The sequence below is a fragment of the Schistocerca nitens genome, chromosome 1, assembly GCF_023898315.1.
Source record: "Schistocerca nitens isolate TAMUIC-IGC-003100 chromosome 1, iqSchNite1.1, whole genome shotgun sequence".
NCBI lineage: Eukaryota > Metazoa > Arthropoda > Insecta > Orthoptera > Acrididae > Schistocerca > Schistocerca nitens.
Genome location: NC_064614.1, coordinates 993,915,551 through 993,931,783, shown reverse-complemented (window position 1 = coordinate 993,931,783; position 16,233 = coordinate 993,915,551). Strand labels below are relative to the sequence as shown.

Here is a 16,233-nt window from a genome sequence, read left to right as displayed (position 1 = left end):
TATGTCTTGATTCAACTTGTTCTCTGCTTGGAAACACACATTTGTTGCCATTTATGAATAAGCATTGGTGAGATTACCAAATTGAATCTCAAAGAAATGGTGCAAGGTAATAATATATGAAGAACAGGAGAAAGGAAAAAATAAAGGAAACATCTCAGAAAGAAAAATGGACACACCTGTCAAAGTGGATTTGTCTAAGCCTATAGTGGTGTCCCATAAAAACTGAATATATGTTGACCACGATTCTGTAACAAATAGAGTTAACTGCAAACAATACTACAGTGACATAAAACATACAATATGGAGACTGTGAGGATTTACCATGCAGAATTAATAACCTTTCTGTTAAATTTAGATGAATTTTCTCAACATGAAAGATTGAAAAATAAAAATTCTTTGTAGCTCCAATGTGGGATATAGTGTTATTTAGTGAAATTGTGGCTACGACTTCTCAATGTTTGTTTAAGGAGAAATACTATGACACTTTCGAATCAATGGCGTAAATGTTTGTAACAGTATGCTGTGGCTGCTTCTGGAATCTCATATAAGAAAACATTATTTTCAAATATATAACAGTGTACAATATTTGTATGAGCAATCGAATTGAATTGAATTGGTGTCCCCTGCTGCAGCTACTAACACAGTGACATGTAATTTTGTAACTGAGTGCAGTACACAATGATAGGTTTTTTAAATGCTTGGCGAAAAACCTTCAGACTTCAAGAAGAATGTAATAATTCCAATTCTAAGGAAATCAGGTGCTGACAGGGTGAGTATTAATGAACTATCAGTTCAATAAGAAATGGTTGCAAAATACTGACATGAATTCTTTGTAGAAGAATGGAATAACTGGTAGAAGCTGACCTCAGGAAAAATCAGTTGGATTCTGGAGAAATGTGTGCACATGCGAGGCAGTAATGATCCTACAATGTCTCTTAGAAAATAGGTTATGGAACGGCAAACCTACACTTAGAGCATGTGTAGACTTAGAGAAAGTTTTTGACGATGCTGAGTGGAGTACTTTCATTGAAATTCTGAAGGTATTGGGGATAAAATACTGGGAATGACAGGCTATTTATAACTTGTACAGAAACCAGCCAGCAGTTACAAGAGCTGAGAGGCGTGAAAAGGAAGCAGTCTTTGAGAAGGAAGTGAGACAGGTTTGTAGCCTACCCCCATGTTGATTAATATGTGCACTGAAAAAGAAGTAAGGGAAACCAATGAAAATTTTGGAGAAGGAATTCAAGTTCAGGGAGAAGAAAAAAAGCTTTGAGGTTTGCAAATGATATTGTAATTTTGTCAGACACAGCAAAGGACTTGGAAGAGCAGTTGAATGGAATGGATAGTGTCTTGATGGTTGGTTGGGTTGGAGAGAAAGGGACCGAACAACGAGGTCATCAGTCCCTTTTTCCACATTCAAACAGGTCGCGGAGTAAAACAATTCCCCGAAAAGAATCTGGGGAGTAAGAAAGATGGAAAACTAACAGGGAACACCACTGAAAGAGAAAATGAAAGAAGCAAGACAAAAGGAAAAAGTGTGCACTAAGTGGTAGAAGACATTAAAATAATATAGCAGATGGCTTGGGCTGGCTGACTGCAAGAATAAAGAAGGATGACCCAGCCACTGTGCAACACACTAAAATCTCCAACCTAAAAGACAAGGCTAGAGGAACACAGATAGGGAAAAGACAAACACCAAGGCGAACAAACAGGAAAGAAAGAATGAGGAAGAGTTATAATGGAGAGAGGGTGAAGGCCTGAGAGAGAAGGCCAGACACCCAGCCTTAGATTGTGTGATGAAAAGCCCCCTCATGAAAAAAATGTAAAATCAGATCAGCCATTGAGGCACTGTCTCCCAATACCCTAGACAGTGTGCTGGGAAGGTTAAAAGTCTGCCGCAGGGCAGCTAAAATTAGGCAGTCCAAGAAGATATGGAGAACAGTCTAGTGGGGACCACTGTGCCACTGAGGTGGGTCCTCGCAATGGAAGAGATGACCATGAGTCAGCCAAGTGTGGCCGATTCAGAGCTGACAAATGACAACGGAGTCCCTGCGAGTGGCTAGCATGCATGACCGCCATGCATTCATTGTCTCCTTGACAACATGTAGTTTATTTGGTATACCGAGGGGTGTCACTCAGTATTCCAGATCCTGAAAACTTTACAGCTTAAGACCGATCGGTGATCAGTTTCCAGTGTGCCTATTCCCAGAGCTGGTTTACTGGTAGCATGTTCATTTCCCAGGATCTCGACATGTCCTGTGGCCCAAATGAAGGGCACTGAATGTCCACTGTTTCCAAGGGCATAAAGAGTCTCCTGGATAGTTGTTATCAAAGGGTAGTGATGGAAGCACTGGTTGACAGCTTGTAGGCTGCTTAAGGTGTCATTACAGATGACGAATGTCTCACCTGTGCAGGAGCGGATATGCTCATGAGCGCTAGAGACGGCTACCAATGAAAACACTGCAGCCATCTGGAAAGGAGTGTTGTTTGACCATCAACCATACAGCCATTGCTGGAGACTATTTCAGAGCCCTGGAACTCGCTGAGAATAGAGAGAATTGCGGGTGGAGGGCCTCAGGTGGAACTTGCTGGTGGAGGGCCTCAGGTGGAACCGAGCCTTTCGGGCCTTGCAATAGGTCCAGACGAAGATGTGGCCAAGGCATGTACCATGGAGGTGTACATGAGTAGACCCACAGGAAAGGAGGGAGACAGAAAGTATTGAGTTCAGTAAGAGGTGACTGAACATGGACTGCAATTGGAATCCCCAATCAGGGCCACCGTTGCGGGACATGGATTTCCGTGTTAGGGAAAAAGAGATGGTAATTTGGATGATGAGGCAAACTACAAATGTGGGTAGTATAATGTGCAAGCAGTGGTTGTTGTTGCATGATCTGCAATGGAGGAGGCTTTTCACTGGGCTTGTTCGGATAGCTCATGTTGCAAATCGAACTCCACAGTGGTGTATAGTGTCCAGGAGACAAAATGCTGATGGTGATGCTGAACCATATGCTGGGCCCCCATAATCAAGACAGGACTGCACAAGGGCTTTGTACAGCTGCAGGAATGCAGGGCGATCTGTACCCCAGTCAGCGTGGCTCAGGCACTGGACAATGTTGAGATTCCACTAGCACTTTCCCTTAAGCTGACAAAGATGAGAAAGCCAAGAAAATCAAGCATCGAAAACCAGTCCTAAAAACCGCTAAGTCTCCACTATGTTAAGCAGTTGGTCATTGAGGTAAAGTTCCGGATATGGGCAGACAGTATGACAACAACAGAAGTGCATGATGCTAGTCTTGGTGGAGGAGTGAGGGGCCATGACTGTGTCTTTCATATAACTCCCTGCAGTCGATGTTCAGCCACTCCAATAGAAGAGGAACAGAAAGGAATACAAAAATCGTCAGCATGTAAGAGCAGGGATACAGATGACCCCACAACCCCACCGCTGCTGTGAGACCATTGACAGCCACTAAAAACAGCGGGACAATGAGTACAGAGCCTTGTGGGACCCCATTCTCTTGGATATGTGGCGAACTGTGTGAAGCACCGACTTGAACTTAGAAAGTGCGGAGTGACAAAAAGTTCCCTATAAAAATTGGAAGCGGGCCCTGGAGACCCCACTCGTGCAGAGTAGCAAGGATGTAGTGTCGTCAAGTGCTATCGTAGGCTTTCAATCAGATCAAAAAAGTTGGCAATAAAGTGTTGACTGAGGGAAAAGGCCGTTCGGATGGCAGACTCCAGGTACACCAAGCTGTCAGTGGCGGAGCGACCTTGGCGAAAAACGCCTAGGGACGGAGCCAATATAAGTGCCAGCTCACCATACATTTGAGCAGCTTGTACAAACTGTTGGTGAGATTAGGACAACAGCTATACACATTTGCCAGCGTGTGTAGTGCCAACTGTAAAATTTGGAGGCGGTAGTGTTATGGTGTCGTCATGTTTTTCATGGAGGGGGCTTGCACCCCTTGTTGTTTTGCGTGGAACTATCAAATCACAGGCCTACATTGATGTTTTAAGCACCTTCATGCTTCCCACTGTCGAAGAGCAATTTGGGGATGGCAACTGCATCTTTCAACATTATTGAGCACCTGTTCATAACGCATGGCCTGTGGTGGAGTGGTTACACGAGAATAACATCCCTGTAATGGACTGGCCTGCACAGAGTCCTCACCTGAATCCTACAGAACATCTTTGGAACGCCAACTTCATGCCAGGCCTCATTGACCGACATTGATACCTCTCCTCAGTGCAGCACTCTGTGAAGACTGGGCTGCCATTCACCAAGAAACCTTCCAGCACCTGATGGAACATATGCCTCAAAGTGGAAGCTGTCATCAAGGCTAATGGTGGGCCAAAACTATACTGAATTCTAGTATTACCGATGGAGGGTGCCGTGAACTTTTAAGTCATTTTCAGCCAGGTGTCCAGATACTTTTGATCACATAGTGTAGTATATAATTTAACTGCAGAAAATTGCACAGTTAGAGTTGTTCATAGTGTAGGTAGAATTGTAGCACTGTTTACTGTAGTGCCAGTGCCAGTGGCAGTTATAAGAAATGTTGTAGAAAGGTTCTTGTACAATGTAAATATTTTTGGATTTAAGGAGACCATTCACTCAAAAGAAGAAGTGTTGATAGGCACACACAAAAGAAAGAAAACTCACTAGCTTTCAGAGTTATCCTATGAGGAGCTAGATTAAAACACACACACAAACACACACACACACACACACACACACACACACACACACACACACACACACACACACAAAAGTGTGTATGAGTGTGCACTCATGTGCCTACATGGTGCCAGTATGGTAAGTGGTCTCCTTTAATACAAAAGTATTTACGTAGAAGTAGAAATAGGAATAGGAATGAGTAGTTGGTGGAGGTACTGGTAGAGAGATAAGGTATATGTTGTTATTCATTTGTTCTACTATATGGAGTTGGTGTTCGACTGCAAAGCCTGAGGGCTCAAAGTCTGATTCTACTTCTGGTATTTGTTATTGTCAATTGAAGATGTGACTGATTTTATGTGTTTGCTCTGTTACATTGTGTGATGCCCAATTGTAATGTCTATGGGCCCCGAGAGTGAATATTTTCATCTATATTTTGTTCTTGTTGGTGCTCCTTATGTGTCATTGGGCCTTTATCTAACACTAGGGTGTTTTATAATCTTGCTTAAAGATTCTTTAATTTATTTGTGATATTCTGATGCCCAATTTGCTCAAGAAATAAAGCTGGGCGAATATCACTGTAGAATATTCTGTTCCTGTGGTTTGTTGAGGAAGATATTTATTTATAAATGATAGAGCACAGCTATCAGTCCCCCCCACCCCATCCCCCCCTTTTTTTTTTTTTTTTTTGCAAGTTTTGTTATGCACATTCAGATTTTGGCTAGTGCATAGCCATTATCAATGTACTATTTTTTAATCTCGATGCATGTTAGTTCCCAGTTGTTCGGGCGGCTGTCACAGTTCTTTCAGTATTCAAAGAACTGTGACTGACGCCTGAACAATAGGGAACTAACATGCATTGAGATTAAAAAATAGTGCATTGATAATGGCTAGGCACTAGCCGAAATCTGGATTTGAGGGGCCGGGGGGGGGGGGGGGGGGGTCGAAGAGGGGGAGGGGGGGGACTGATTGCTGTGCTCTATCATTTATAAATTACATGACAGTCGCAGAGTGCACCCAGTTTCCTAATGGAAGGTAACCTGATGACGATATTTATTGTTTTAATAAATGCTTTATGGGAAAATATGACTGCTCCTGCACAGCTGCTAGTGTAAATCCCACTACACCCATATCCTACACTACAAATGTCAAGAATAGTACACATTCAGAAGGACTGCTATGCCTATACCACGAACGGCAACCGGATAAATTGCATTTGTATACAAGTGGAAATAATTCTTCTATTCATCCTTAAAATCCAAATGTTGTGAATATATACTGATTCATTCTAAAAATGAATCTGAAACTTTTGCCTTTCGTAGGGATGAGCTCTACCAACTGAGCTATCCAAGCATGGCTCACAACTCACCTTCACAGCTTAAGTGCTGCCAATACCTCATCTCCTACCTTCCTTAGTTCATAAAGTGTTCCTGTATACCTTGCAGATCTAGCTCTCCTGGAAGAAAAGTTATTGCAGAGACATGACTTCACCACAGCCATTCACTCTGCAGCAGAGTGTTGTTATTTAAAATGTTTTATGTTGTTTGTCTTATTCCAGGGTTTATCACTTATGTAGCTAACTGAATTTAGACCAACTACTTTCCCTGAAAGGAAATGTAAACACAACAAAATAGCAGAAAGCAAAGCTTTGGAGAAAAAAGTGAAGGGAAAAGACCAGACTGTTTCTTGTAAAAAAGAAAAAACAAATTAGATGGAAAATAATTATTTAAATATTCTTTCTTGTTATAATGAAATAGCTTGATAAAACTATAACTTACCAGCATTAGCTGTTGACAGCTCTTCAGGTGTAACAGAGCTGCTTTCTGGATATGCAACTTTGTTGTTTGTAGTGCACTGGCAGTGTATTTGGGCACTTGCCCATGCCAAGCTCTCAAATACGTCGCTGCAATTAGAATAAATGTCTAAGTCTATATCGAAAAAATCTATTTTACTGTTATAATGAAGCTGCGTCTTTCTATGGAAGAAAATAACAGAACAATGCAAGAAATAATTAAATTATTAACACAGCTGGTATTTTACAAGAAATTTATTGACATGCTCCTTGCATTAAAAGCTGCTTAAAATGCATTGTATTATGGACCTACTATCCAAAGTCATTCTTAGAATCAGCTACTAAATACTTAATTCAGAATAAATTTAGTTAGTTATTTGGTGACAGAATGGACTAATGGTATTATTCTATTAAAATAATAATTCATCATCTGATATAATGTCATCTTACAAGATTATAATAAGAATTTATTCTGATTAATCCAGCACACTCTAGACTTTTACATCAAGTCAGATTGTGTCTGAAAATTTTGTACATAACATAATGCAGTCAAATACTGAGCCGCATCCAAAAGCTTATGCAGCAGCCTAGTCTACAACTTGTGTTTATATTTTATGCAAGAATGACAATATTATGAAAAGAATAGATAGCTACTTATCACAAGGCAGAGAGATTAAGTCACAGATACATGCAACAAAAAGACTGTCACACAAGTATGCTTTCGGTCAAAAAGGCCTTCATCGAAAACACACACACACACACACACACACACACACACACACACACAGCTCACACACACATGACCACAGTTTCTGGCTGCTGAGGCCAGACTACAAGCAGCAGTGCATGATGGGAGAAGCAATCTGGATGGTGGAGGTAATGCCATCAACACATGGGACATGGTAGCTAATATTGACATCACTCTCTACAAGTTTTGTGATGTCACTTCCTACTATTTCTTGTTGAGAAGCCACTTTTACACATGAAATACAAAAATAAGTTCTGTGATATTTCCGTAATGTGCCGTGTAAAGTAGAACCAATAGGAAGCAAGGATGCTTCTTATGTCACAAGCAGAAAACAAGATGCCTTACGGTACCTGTCATGTTCAGCAGAAGCTCATATTGGAGGGGTTTTATGTTATATGTTACACTCTATGAATATATGCTGTTTTTAAGCACCAGCACGTTGAATGTCTCAAGAATGAATCATTATTGGTGTGATTTGTTGTAATAAAATGACGAGAAATGTCCTACTGGTGTTACAACTTGCAGGTAATGGGAGTAAGCCATTTTAAAGCAACAACCTATTTAGGATTCATGAAAATGTATCGCCCTTATTATGATTTATTATATAATTGTCAATAACATTTCAGAGAGAAAAGTAAAGAAAAAGAGACTAAGCAAAGGCAATTATAGCATAGTGTAGATAGTTGAAGCACTGGGACATAACACCAGCATTTGACAGGATGAGGGTTCATGTCCTGCTATGTCAAAATCCTTTTTTTAAATCTTGTTCTGTAAAAGGTTGTGGGAGTTTCATTCAAAATAACAGAAATATTTTTTGTAAAATTTGATGTTATGTAGATAGAAGGACGCTCTTTGTCAGGAGCGAGTGTGTTGATTTGGTGAACTTATATAAGCTGACGTCTTTCCTGAGTGTCCACAAATCTTCTATTTTTCTCTTATTACATGTTCACAGATATTAAAGATTTTATTTATGTATACCACAGAGAGAACAACATGACTAGCATATGGTCAGGAGAGGAAATGTTTGTTTTAACAGAGCTAATGAAGGATTCTATTCAAGTCCATTTTTGTGAACAAACTCTATGGTTTGTAAGCCAAATAAATGTGACAACCACCTCGCTTGGTTGGTTGATTTGGAGATAAGTTACAGAGGTCTCAGATTAAAACCATACCCCAAAGGAATCCTATCACTCGAAATCCAGGGAAGAAACAAAATGCGTAAAACTATGTTTGTAACCACATTGAACTAAAAAATGAAAGTAGCTAGGCAAAACTGAAAACATTAACTATAACGAAATAGCAGTAGAAGTTATTACAATAATATAGCACACAGCCTGGGCTACTCTGCAATACATTAAAATCTCCAGACTAAAAACACAAAGTAAGAGAAACACAGATGGTGAAAAGACGAACACCAAGTAGAACAGACAGCACCAGAAGGAGTGAGAAAAAGTTAAAATGCAGGTAGGGTGAGGGCCTGGGAGATAAGACTAGGTGCGCACTCTTAGACTGAGTGATAAAAACCCCCATCTCGAATAAAACTTGAAATTAGGTCAGCCGCAAAGGCATAATCACCCAACACCTTACGTAGTGTGTCAGGAAGGTTACAAGACCACCTCAGGGCAGCTAGATTGGGACAGTCCAACAATTTGTGGACTACTGTCACCCGAGAACCACAGCAACTCTGGGGTAGGTCCTTCCAACAGAGGAGACGACTGTGACTCAGTCCGATGCAGAGTGACACTGGACTGAGTCGCTTTGAATGGCTCACATGGATGATCTCCACATGTGTTGACTCCTTTATAGCATGTAATTTGTTGGGCATAGTAAGGGTGTGTTATTTGGTATTCCAGATCCCAAAAACTTCACAGCATAATACCGATTGGACATCAGTTTCTGGTGTACAAATCTCCACAGTCAGTTTAACGGTAGCATATTTTGCCAGCCTGTCAGCAATTTGATTTCCCTGGATTCCGACATGACCTGGGGTCTAGATGAAGGACAACGAATGTTCACATTGTTTGAGGGTACAAACAGACTCCCGGATAGTCATTTCCAAAGGATGGTGAGAGTAGCACTGGCCAAGAGCTCACAGGCTGCTTAAGGTGTCTCTACAGATGAGGAAGAACTCATGAGTGAGAGGACCAGTACTTGAGAGACAAAGACCCAGGTGTGTCAGTAGGTTTTGGACAGCTTTGCTGCGGCCAGTGCTCACGAGTTGAGAAACCAGTGCAACCAATACATTCTGAGGTACTTCATCAATGGGGGGAAAACAGACATTGCAGACATAATATCCTGCATTGTCCTTATCCTGACAGCCACAGCCTCTAAAGTTGTTTGGAGAGACACAGATTTGCTATATACAGAGTCAATACATATATACACACTCTACCTGACACCCTGTAATAATCAGTATGATTCTTGTAGTATCCCCGATAGCTACAAAGGGTGGGGATCCACACTGATAGAAACCATGTTTCCTGAAGAGCAGTGCAGAAAGCAGGGGAAGAGCTTAAGAGTTGTCGTAACTCGGCCAGGTGGTGGAAAAAACCACTGCAATTCCACTGTAGGATTAAGCTATCAATGTACAGGGAGGGCATGAAGGGACCGAAGAGACAATTTATGCCCCAGGGTCACCTGCTGCCATTGGCCGAGTGCTTCTCGTGGTTGTGTCCATTAGCTCTGAGGCTCTGGGGAGGTATGGGTCCTTGAACACTAGGATCTCCATCCCATCCTCAGAACTGTAGCCTGCCGGAAGCGGTGGTGTGGAAGCTCCTGGATGTCTTTTTTCTTGATAGTTTTCTTTTTCCTGTCCTCACTTCTCTTTCATTTTCTCTGGCTGGGAGGGCTTCTCTGAGTTTGTCTCAGGAACCAATGAGGATTGCGAAGCTCTATGACCAGCAGCCTGTGGATCCTTCTGCCACTGGCTGGTGTCCAGCTTCACAGCACCAGAGGTCTTGGAAGGCAGTGTCCCGAGGGACTCCTTCCTTGTGAGAGGAGCCGGAGGAGGCTGTTGCTTCCCTGGTTGAGGGGTGGGGACCAATGTACCAGATTTCTGGGGGGAGTGTTGCTGCTGAAGAAGATGTTCGAGGAGCAACAGGAGGAGTGCCCCCAACCATCAAGGGGGCAGGTGTAGTCTGGCGGCCCTCAGGGCCCACTATACAAGACACAGCTGGCAGTTTCACCATCGCCACAGAGGGCAACATCATTGTAGTTACAGCATATGACAATATCATGAACACAGGATTTTGACAGTCATATTTGTTTTTGGCCTCTGTGTAGGTCAGTTTGTCCGGTGTTTAATATTCCATTATTTTCCTCTCTTTCTGAAAAATAGTGCAGTCCACCAAACAGGGGGAATGGTGCTCTCTGTAGTTGACACAAATGGGAGGAGGGGCACAAGGAATGTTGGTGTGTGAAGGACGTCCACAGTCCCGACACATGGGGCTAGCGTTACAATGAGAGGACGTGCCCAAACTTGCAACATTTGAAGCACCGCATGGGGGAGGAACATAGGGTTTAACATCACAACAGTATATCATCACCTTGACCTTTTCAGGCAATTAATTACCTTCAAAGGCCAAGATGAGGGCACCCTAGCAACCATGTTGTCCTTAGGCCCCCTACACATATGCCTGGCTAAGGGTGCACCTTGTCACTGTAGACTGGCACGCAACTCGTCATTGGACTGTACTAGAAGATTTCTATGGAATATAATCCCCTGGACCATATTTAAGCTCTTATGGGGGAGGGGGGGGGGGGGGGTGACTGAAACTGGGACATCACCCAGCTTGTCACAGGCATGCAATGAACATGAGTGAGGAGGGAAGGCTGTTTTTACAGGACTGATTCATTCCTCATTTTGGACATTCCTGACACTTACCCAAACTTGTCTTCCAAGTGTTAAATGAAAAATAGATGCTTTGTTGTTAAAAAGAATTCTCCATCACACCTTGCACAAACTAAGTTTCAAGGAGGGTATTCTCTCCTTGATCCTTAGTCCTGCATTGCTCCCATAGTGTAGACAGGGAAGGGAATAAATGATTTGAGGTCATATCTGCCAGCATTATACTGGCCTTTTCCAAACCTAGAGACTGCTGGAGCCATTCGATCACCAGCATAGGACATCTTAATCCACTTCATTGCGGGTCATTTGCCCTGAAGCCACCAACTCCAAACAGGGGCTCTCCTAAAAGGCACCACCCAGTCACGGCGAAGGCCACATGACACGATGGCCATTGTCAGGAGTCCTGATGCCCCAAGAAGACGATCATCTACTCCTAGGCATACAAGGGAAGTTTGCAGCTCAGGCATCAGCAGTGCAATTGCTGTGTTGTCAAGGGACTACAATCAAAAGGGTACAAGCTGACCCTTCCACAACAGACTGTCTACCACGCTGGATACTGGGTGTAAAGAGATCCATTAATATGTTGGAGATAACAGGGCACAATGGGTGAAACGTAAGCATCCCGTAAGACTTTCTTGTTCAAAAGCCTGGATGATGGGTGCAATTACATTTCCATTACAGAGGTGCAGAAGGTCTCAGTGCACAATTGATACATTATATGCCACATATGGCATCCTTCCCCAAATGGCCTGCATGTCCGTAGAATTTTGAAAGGTGGTCACACCCTAAAAGGAGACTACAGTTTATGAGACTGAAAAGTAGGAGAATCCTTTTAGTTGCCTCGTGTGACAGGTAAGAATACCTTCGACCAATCTTATCACCCGCAGGGGACAACCAGCTCGCACTGTCTGCCGACAGTACTGTGTCTTAAGATATGGGATATCCCGCTGTGTACAAGTCAACGTTAGGTGCCTTGTCCTGTGTGCCGATGGCTTGATGAGGAGAATGGGATGGGATTGGGGGGGGGGGGGGGGGGACACAGAGTGAAAGCAGGGTAGAGGTGCAACACGGAAAGTGTTGCTTATGGGAGCGTACAAGAATGAGGTGGAGACGTTAGGGGAGCTAAGTGCAGTCAGGAGGGTAGATGGACGGCGGGGGTGGGGGTGCAGCAGAAAAAGAGAGAAGTAAGAAGACTGTGGATGCATGGTGGTCTAGAGTGCTGTGTAGTGCTGGAGTGGGAACAGGGTGCCTGTCACACCTAATTCCCATAAATTTAGGACAGTGCGGGGGGGGGGGGGGGGGGGGGCACCATGAGCTATGATGCCGCATCCCAGATGTGTTTGATCGGGTGCAGATCTGGTGAGTTGGGGGGGGGGGGGACCAGCACATCAATTGGAACTTGCAACTGTGTTCCTCAAATCACTCCATCAGCATCCTGGTCCATCATACTTCTGGCCTTGTGACATGGTGTATTATCTTGTTAAAAAATAGTACTGTTATCAGGAAACGTGATCATCATGAAAAAGTGTATATGGTCTGTAACCAGTGTACAGTACTCCTTGGCCATCATGGTGCCTAGCCCGAGCTCCTGTGGACCAATGGATTAATGAAGAAGGTACCTGGACTCATCAGACCATCCAATGCTCTGCTACTGTGCCAATGTCCACTGCTGATGACCACATGCCCATTTCAGTAGTAGTTGCTGATGTTATGGTGTTGACATCGGCACATGCACGGGTCATCAGCTGTGGAGACCCGTCACTGGGACTGTTTGGTGCACTGTGTGCTCAGACACACTTGTACTCTGCCCAGTGTTAAAGTCTGATGTTAGTCCCGCCCCAGTTCACTACCCATCCTGTTTTACCAGGGGTGGCCACCAAACCGAACGACATCTAGATGTGGTTTCACCTTGTGTTGAAGACACCACAATACTCCTTGAACATCTGATAAGTCATGCAGTTTTCGAAATGCTCATGCCGAGCCTTCAGGCCATAACAATCTGCCCTCAGTCAAACTCACATAGATCACATGCCTTACCCATTCTACACACGGACCGCACGCTCACTGATACTACATGGATCGTGCATTCCTTGCCAGGTGACACTACTATCACCTGGACTTATAGCTAGTGCAGGTCAGTGGTCATAATGTTCTGTCTGATCAGTGTACGTTCTGTTTTTTAAAAATAGAGAATGAGACCATTCACAGAAAACCAGTCAATGACAGTTTTAAGAACACTGTTTACCATTTTCTCCATTGCTGTATATATGCTTGGATTGATTATAATACATGTCTCACCTGCAAAATGAACTAATCCTGTTTGTTGTATATTAGATGGGAGATCAATAACATATATAAAGAACAATGATATACCTAAGAGTGAGCTATGGGGAACCCCATATGTGATTTCTTCCCAGTCAGCATAATCTCCTCTGATCACATCAATTGAATTATTAAGCAAATGCATTGGATTTAGTGGAAAAAAAAAAATATATCGCGTGACTAGGGCCTCCCGTCGGGTAGACCATTCGCCGGGTGCAAGTATTTCTATTGGACGCCACTTCGGCAACTTGTGCGTCGATGGGGATGAAATGATGATGATTAGGACAACACAACGCCCAGTCCCCGAGCGGAGAAAATCTCCTACCCAGCCAGGAATCGAACCCGGGCCCTTAGGAGTGACATTCTGTCACAGCTACCGGGGGTGGACATTTAGTGAATGACTCCACAAATTACAGATATACAGAATCAGGTACACAGTTTTACAATGGTTCAGCTCTTATTAAAAAAAAAAAAAAAAAGGTAACTGTAACTTCAATTTCATGCAATTACTCCTCAAACAGAAAATTTCCCAAGGAGTACCACAAGATTCAATACATTCCTTTTCTGGTAAATGACCTACCATTTGCTACTGATGTTAATTCAGTTTTATTTGCTGATGATACCCGAGTTCTAACTGAAAATGAGGTGCGTGAAAAAATTCCAGTAAGTGTCAAAAATGCTCAGAAAAACTTGATTCTCGGTTCCATCAAAATGAACTAAACCTAAAACCAACCTGATGCAATCTGAAACCAAATCATTAGAATGGAGTGAAATAAAAATACCTTGCAATTACCAGGATACCACAGGTGCATCTACTGTCTGCCATGCAATTCACACTTAAATGCTTGGAAAAGGGTTCATCAAATTGCTTTCATAATATTTCTTTACCATAGCCAGATAAAACAAACACTTAAGTCTTTCCATGTGAGCTCCGATTTCTCTTATTTTATTATGCTGATATTTTTGCATTCAGAGGAGGAAGATGGTGACTGAAATTTCAAGAAAAGACCTGGCCGCAGCAAAAACTGCCCTGTTTTAATGATGGCTAACCACTCTCATCTAATTTGTGATGATAAAAAATGAGCTGCCCTTCTTTGAACTTTGCTGATGACCTCCATCAACCCTATGTTGTAAGGATCCCATATCATGCAGCAATACTCTAGAAGAATGTGAACAAGTTTAGTGTAGCCGGACTCTTCAGTAGGCCTGTTGCATCTTTTAAGTGTTCTGACAATAAAACCCAGTGTTTGGATTGCCTCCCCCCCCCCCCCCCCCCAATATTTTCTATGTAATCATTCCAATTTGAGCTGTTCATAACTGTAATTCCTAGGTATTTACTTGAACTTGCACCCTTTACATTTCTGTGATTTATTGTATGACTGAAATTTATTGGATTCATTTTAGTACTCATGTGAATGAACTGACAGTTTTTATTATTGAGCACCAAAAGATATCTTGTCTAAATCATTTTGCAATTGGTTTTGATTCTCCAATTACTTTCCTAGATGGTAAGTGACAGCACCATCTGCTAAGTAGCTAAGAGGGCTGCTCAGATTGTCTCCTAAATTGTTTACATATATTAGATTAGTAGATACCCTGTAACATTTCTCTGGGTATGCCAGATATCACCCTGTTTTATTCGATGACTTCTTGTCAGTTATTACTTGGCAATTATTATGAACTGTGACCTTTCTGGCAGAAAATCACTAATCCTGTCATTCCAGAAGGTGCCTGTGAGGAACAATGTCAAAATACTTCTGAAAAATCTAGAAATATGAAAACAATTTGCAATCCCTTGTTGATAGAACTAATTACTAAGTGCAAATAAAAAGACAGTTTTGTTTCATAAGAACCATATTTTCTGAATCTGTGCTGTGTGTCAATACACATTATATTACAAGGCAATTCATAATGTTCAAGTACGGTATATATTTCAAAATCCCCTGCAAATAGATGTCAGTGATATTCGTCTGTAATTAACTGGATTACTTCTATTTGCTTTCTTGTGTATAGTTTGACATGTGCAACTTTCTAGTCCTTAGGTATGGATCTTTCACTGAGCAAGCATTTTTGCATGACTGCTAAGTATGGAGCTATTATATCACCATACTATGACAGGGACTTAATTAGTATACAATCTGGGCAGGAAAACCTGGCTTTATTAAGTTGGCTAGTTTGTTGATTTGGGGGGAGGGCCAAACAATCAGGTCATTGGTCCCATTGGATTAGGGAAGGAAGTCAGTCGTGCCTTTTCAAAGGAACCATCCTGTCATTTGCCTGAAGCAATTTAGGAAAATTACAGAAAACCTAAATCACTATGGCTGGACCCAGTTTTGAATTGTCATCGTCCTGAATGCGAGTCCATTGTGCTAACCATTGCACAGTTCACTCGGTCTTTATTATGTGATTTCCATTGCTTCGCTACACTGCGGGTATCTACTTTTAATGTTACTCATGTCAGTAGCTGTTCTTTTTCAAATCCAGGAATATTTACTTCAACTTCTTTGTGAAGAAATTCCAGAAAGCCACGTTTAGTAACTACACTTTAGTGGCACTGTCACTGGTAAAAAGTTCTTAGGCCTAAATTTTAACAAAAATTTAGACTGGAAGATACATATTGACTACTTGGTAGATAAAGTGAATAGCTTAGCATTTGCAAAGTGTGTTTTGTCAGATGCCACAAAGATAAATACCAGAAAGATAATCTGTCACCGCTACTTTGAGTCATTATTTAGTAAGGTCATGAGGCTACTAGCATTAAAAATAAAAATACTAGGAAATTTGCCAAACAATGGATATCCTGCAGGTTACTGTCAAAAATTTAAAAATATCCATTATTTTCCTTTTCATAT

At 42.1% G+C, this 16,233-nt stretch overlaps 1 protein-coding gene across 3 annotated transcripts in view; it reads right to left on the bottom strand.

Moving 5' to 3' along the window:
• The window catches only part of LOC126195294 (RAB6A-GEF complex partner protein 2), a 93,589-nt gene that overhangs the window by 66,978 nt on the left and 10,378 nt on the right, over positions 1-16,233 (bottom strand). For all 3 annotated transcript variants that reach the window (XM_049933846.1, XM_049933855.1, XM_049933863.1), the window contains exon 2: positions 6,451-6,575. In XM_049933846.1, the coding sequence (XP_049789803.1) occupies positions 6,451-6,575 (125 nt within the window). The remainder of the gene's footprint in view (positions 1-6,450; positions 6,576-16,233) is intronic.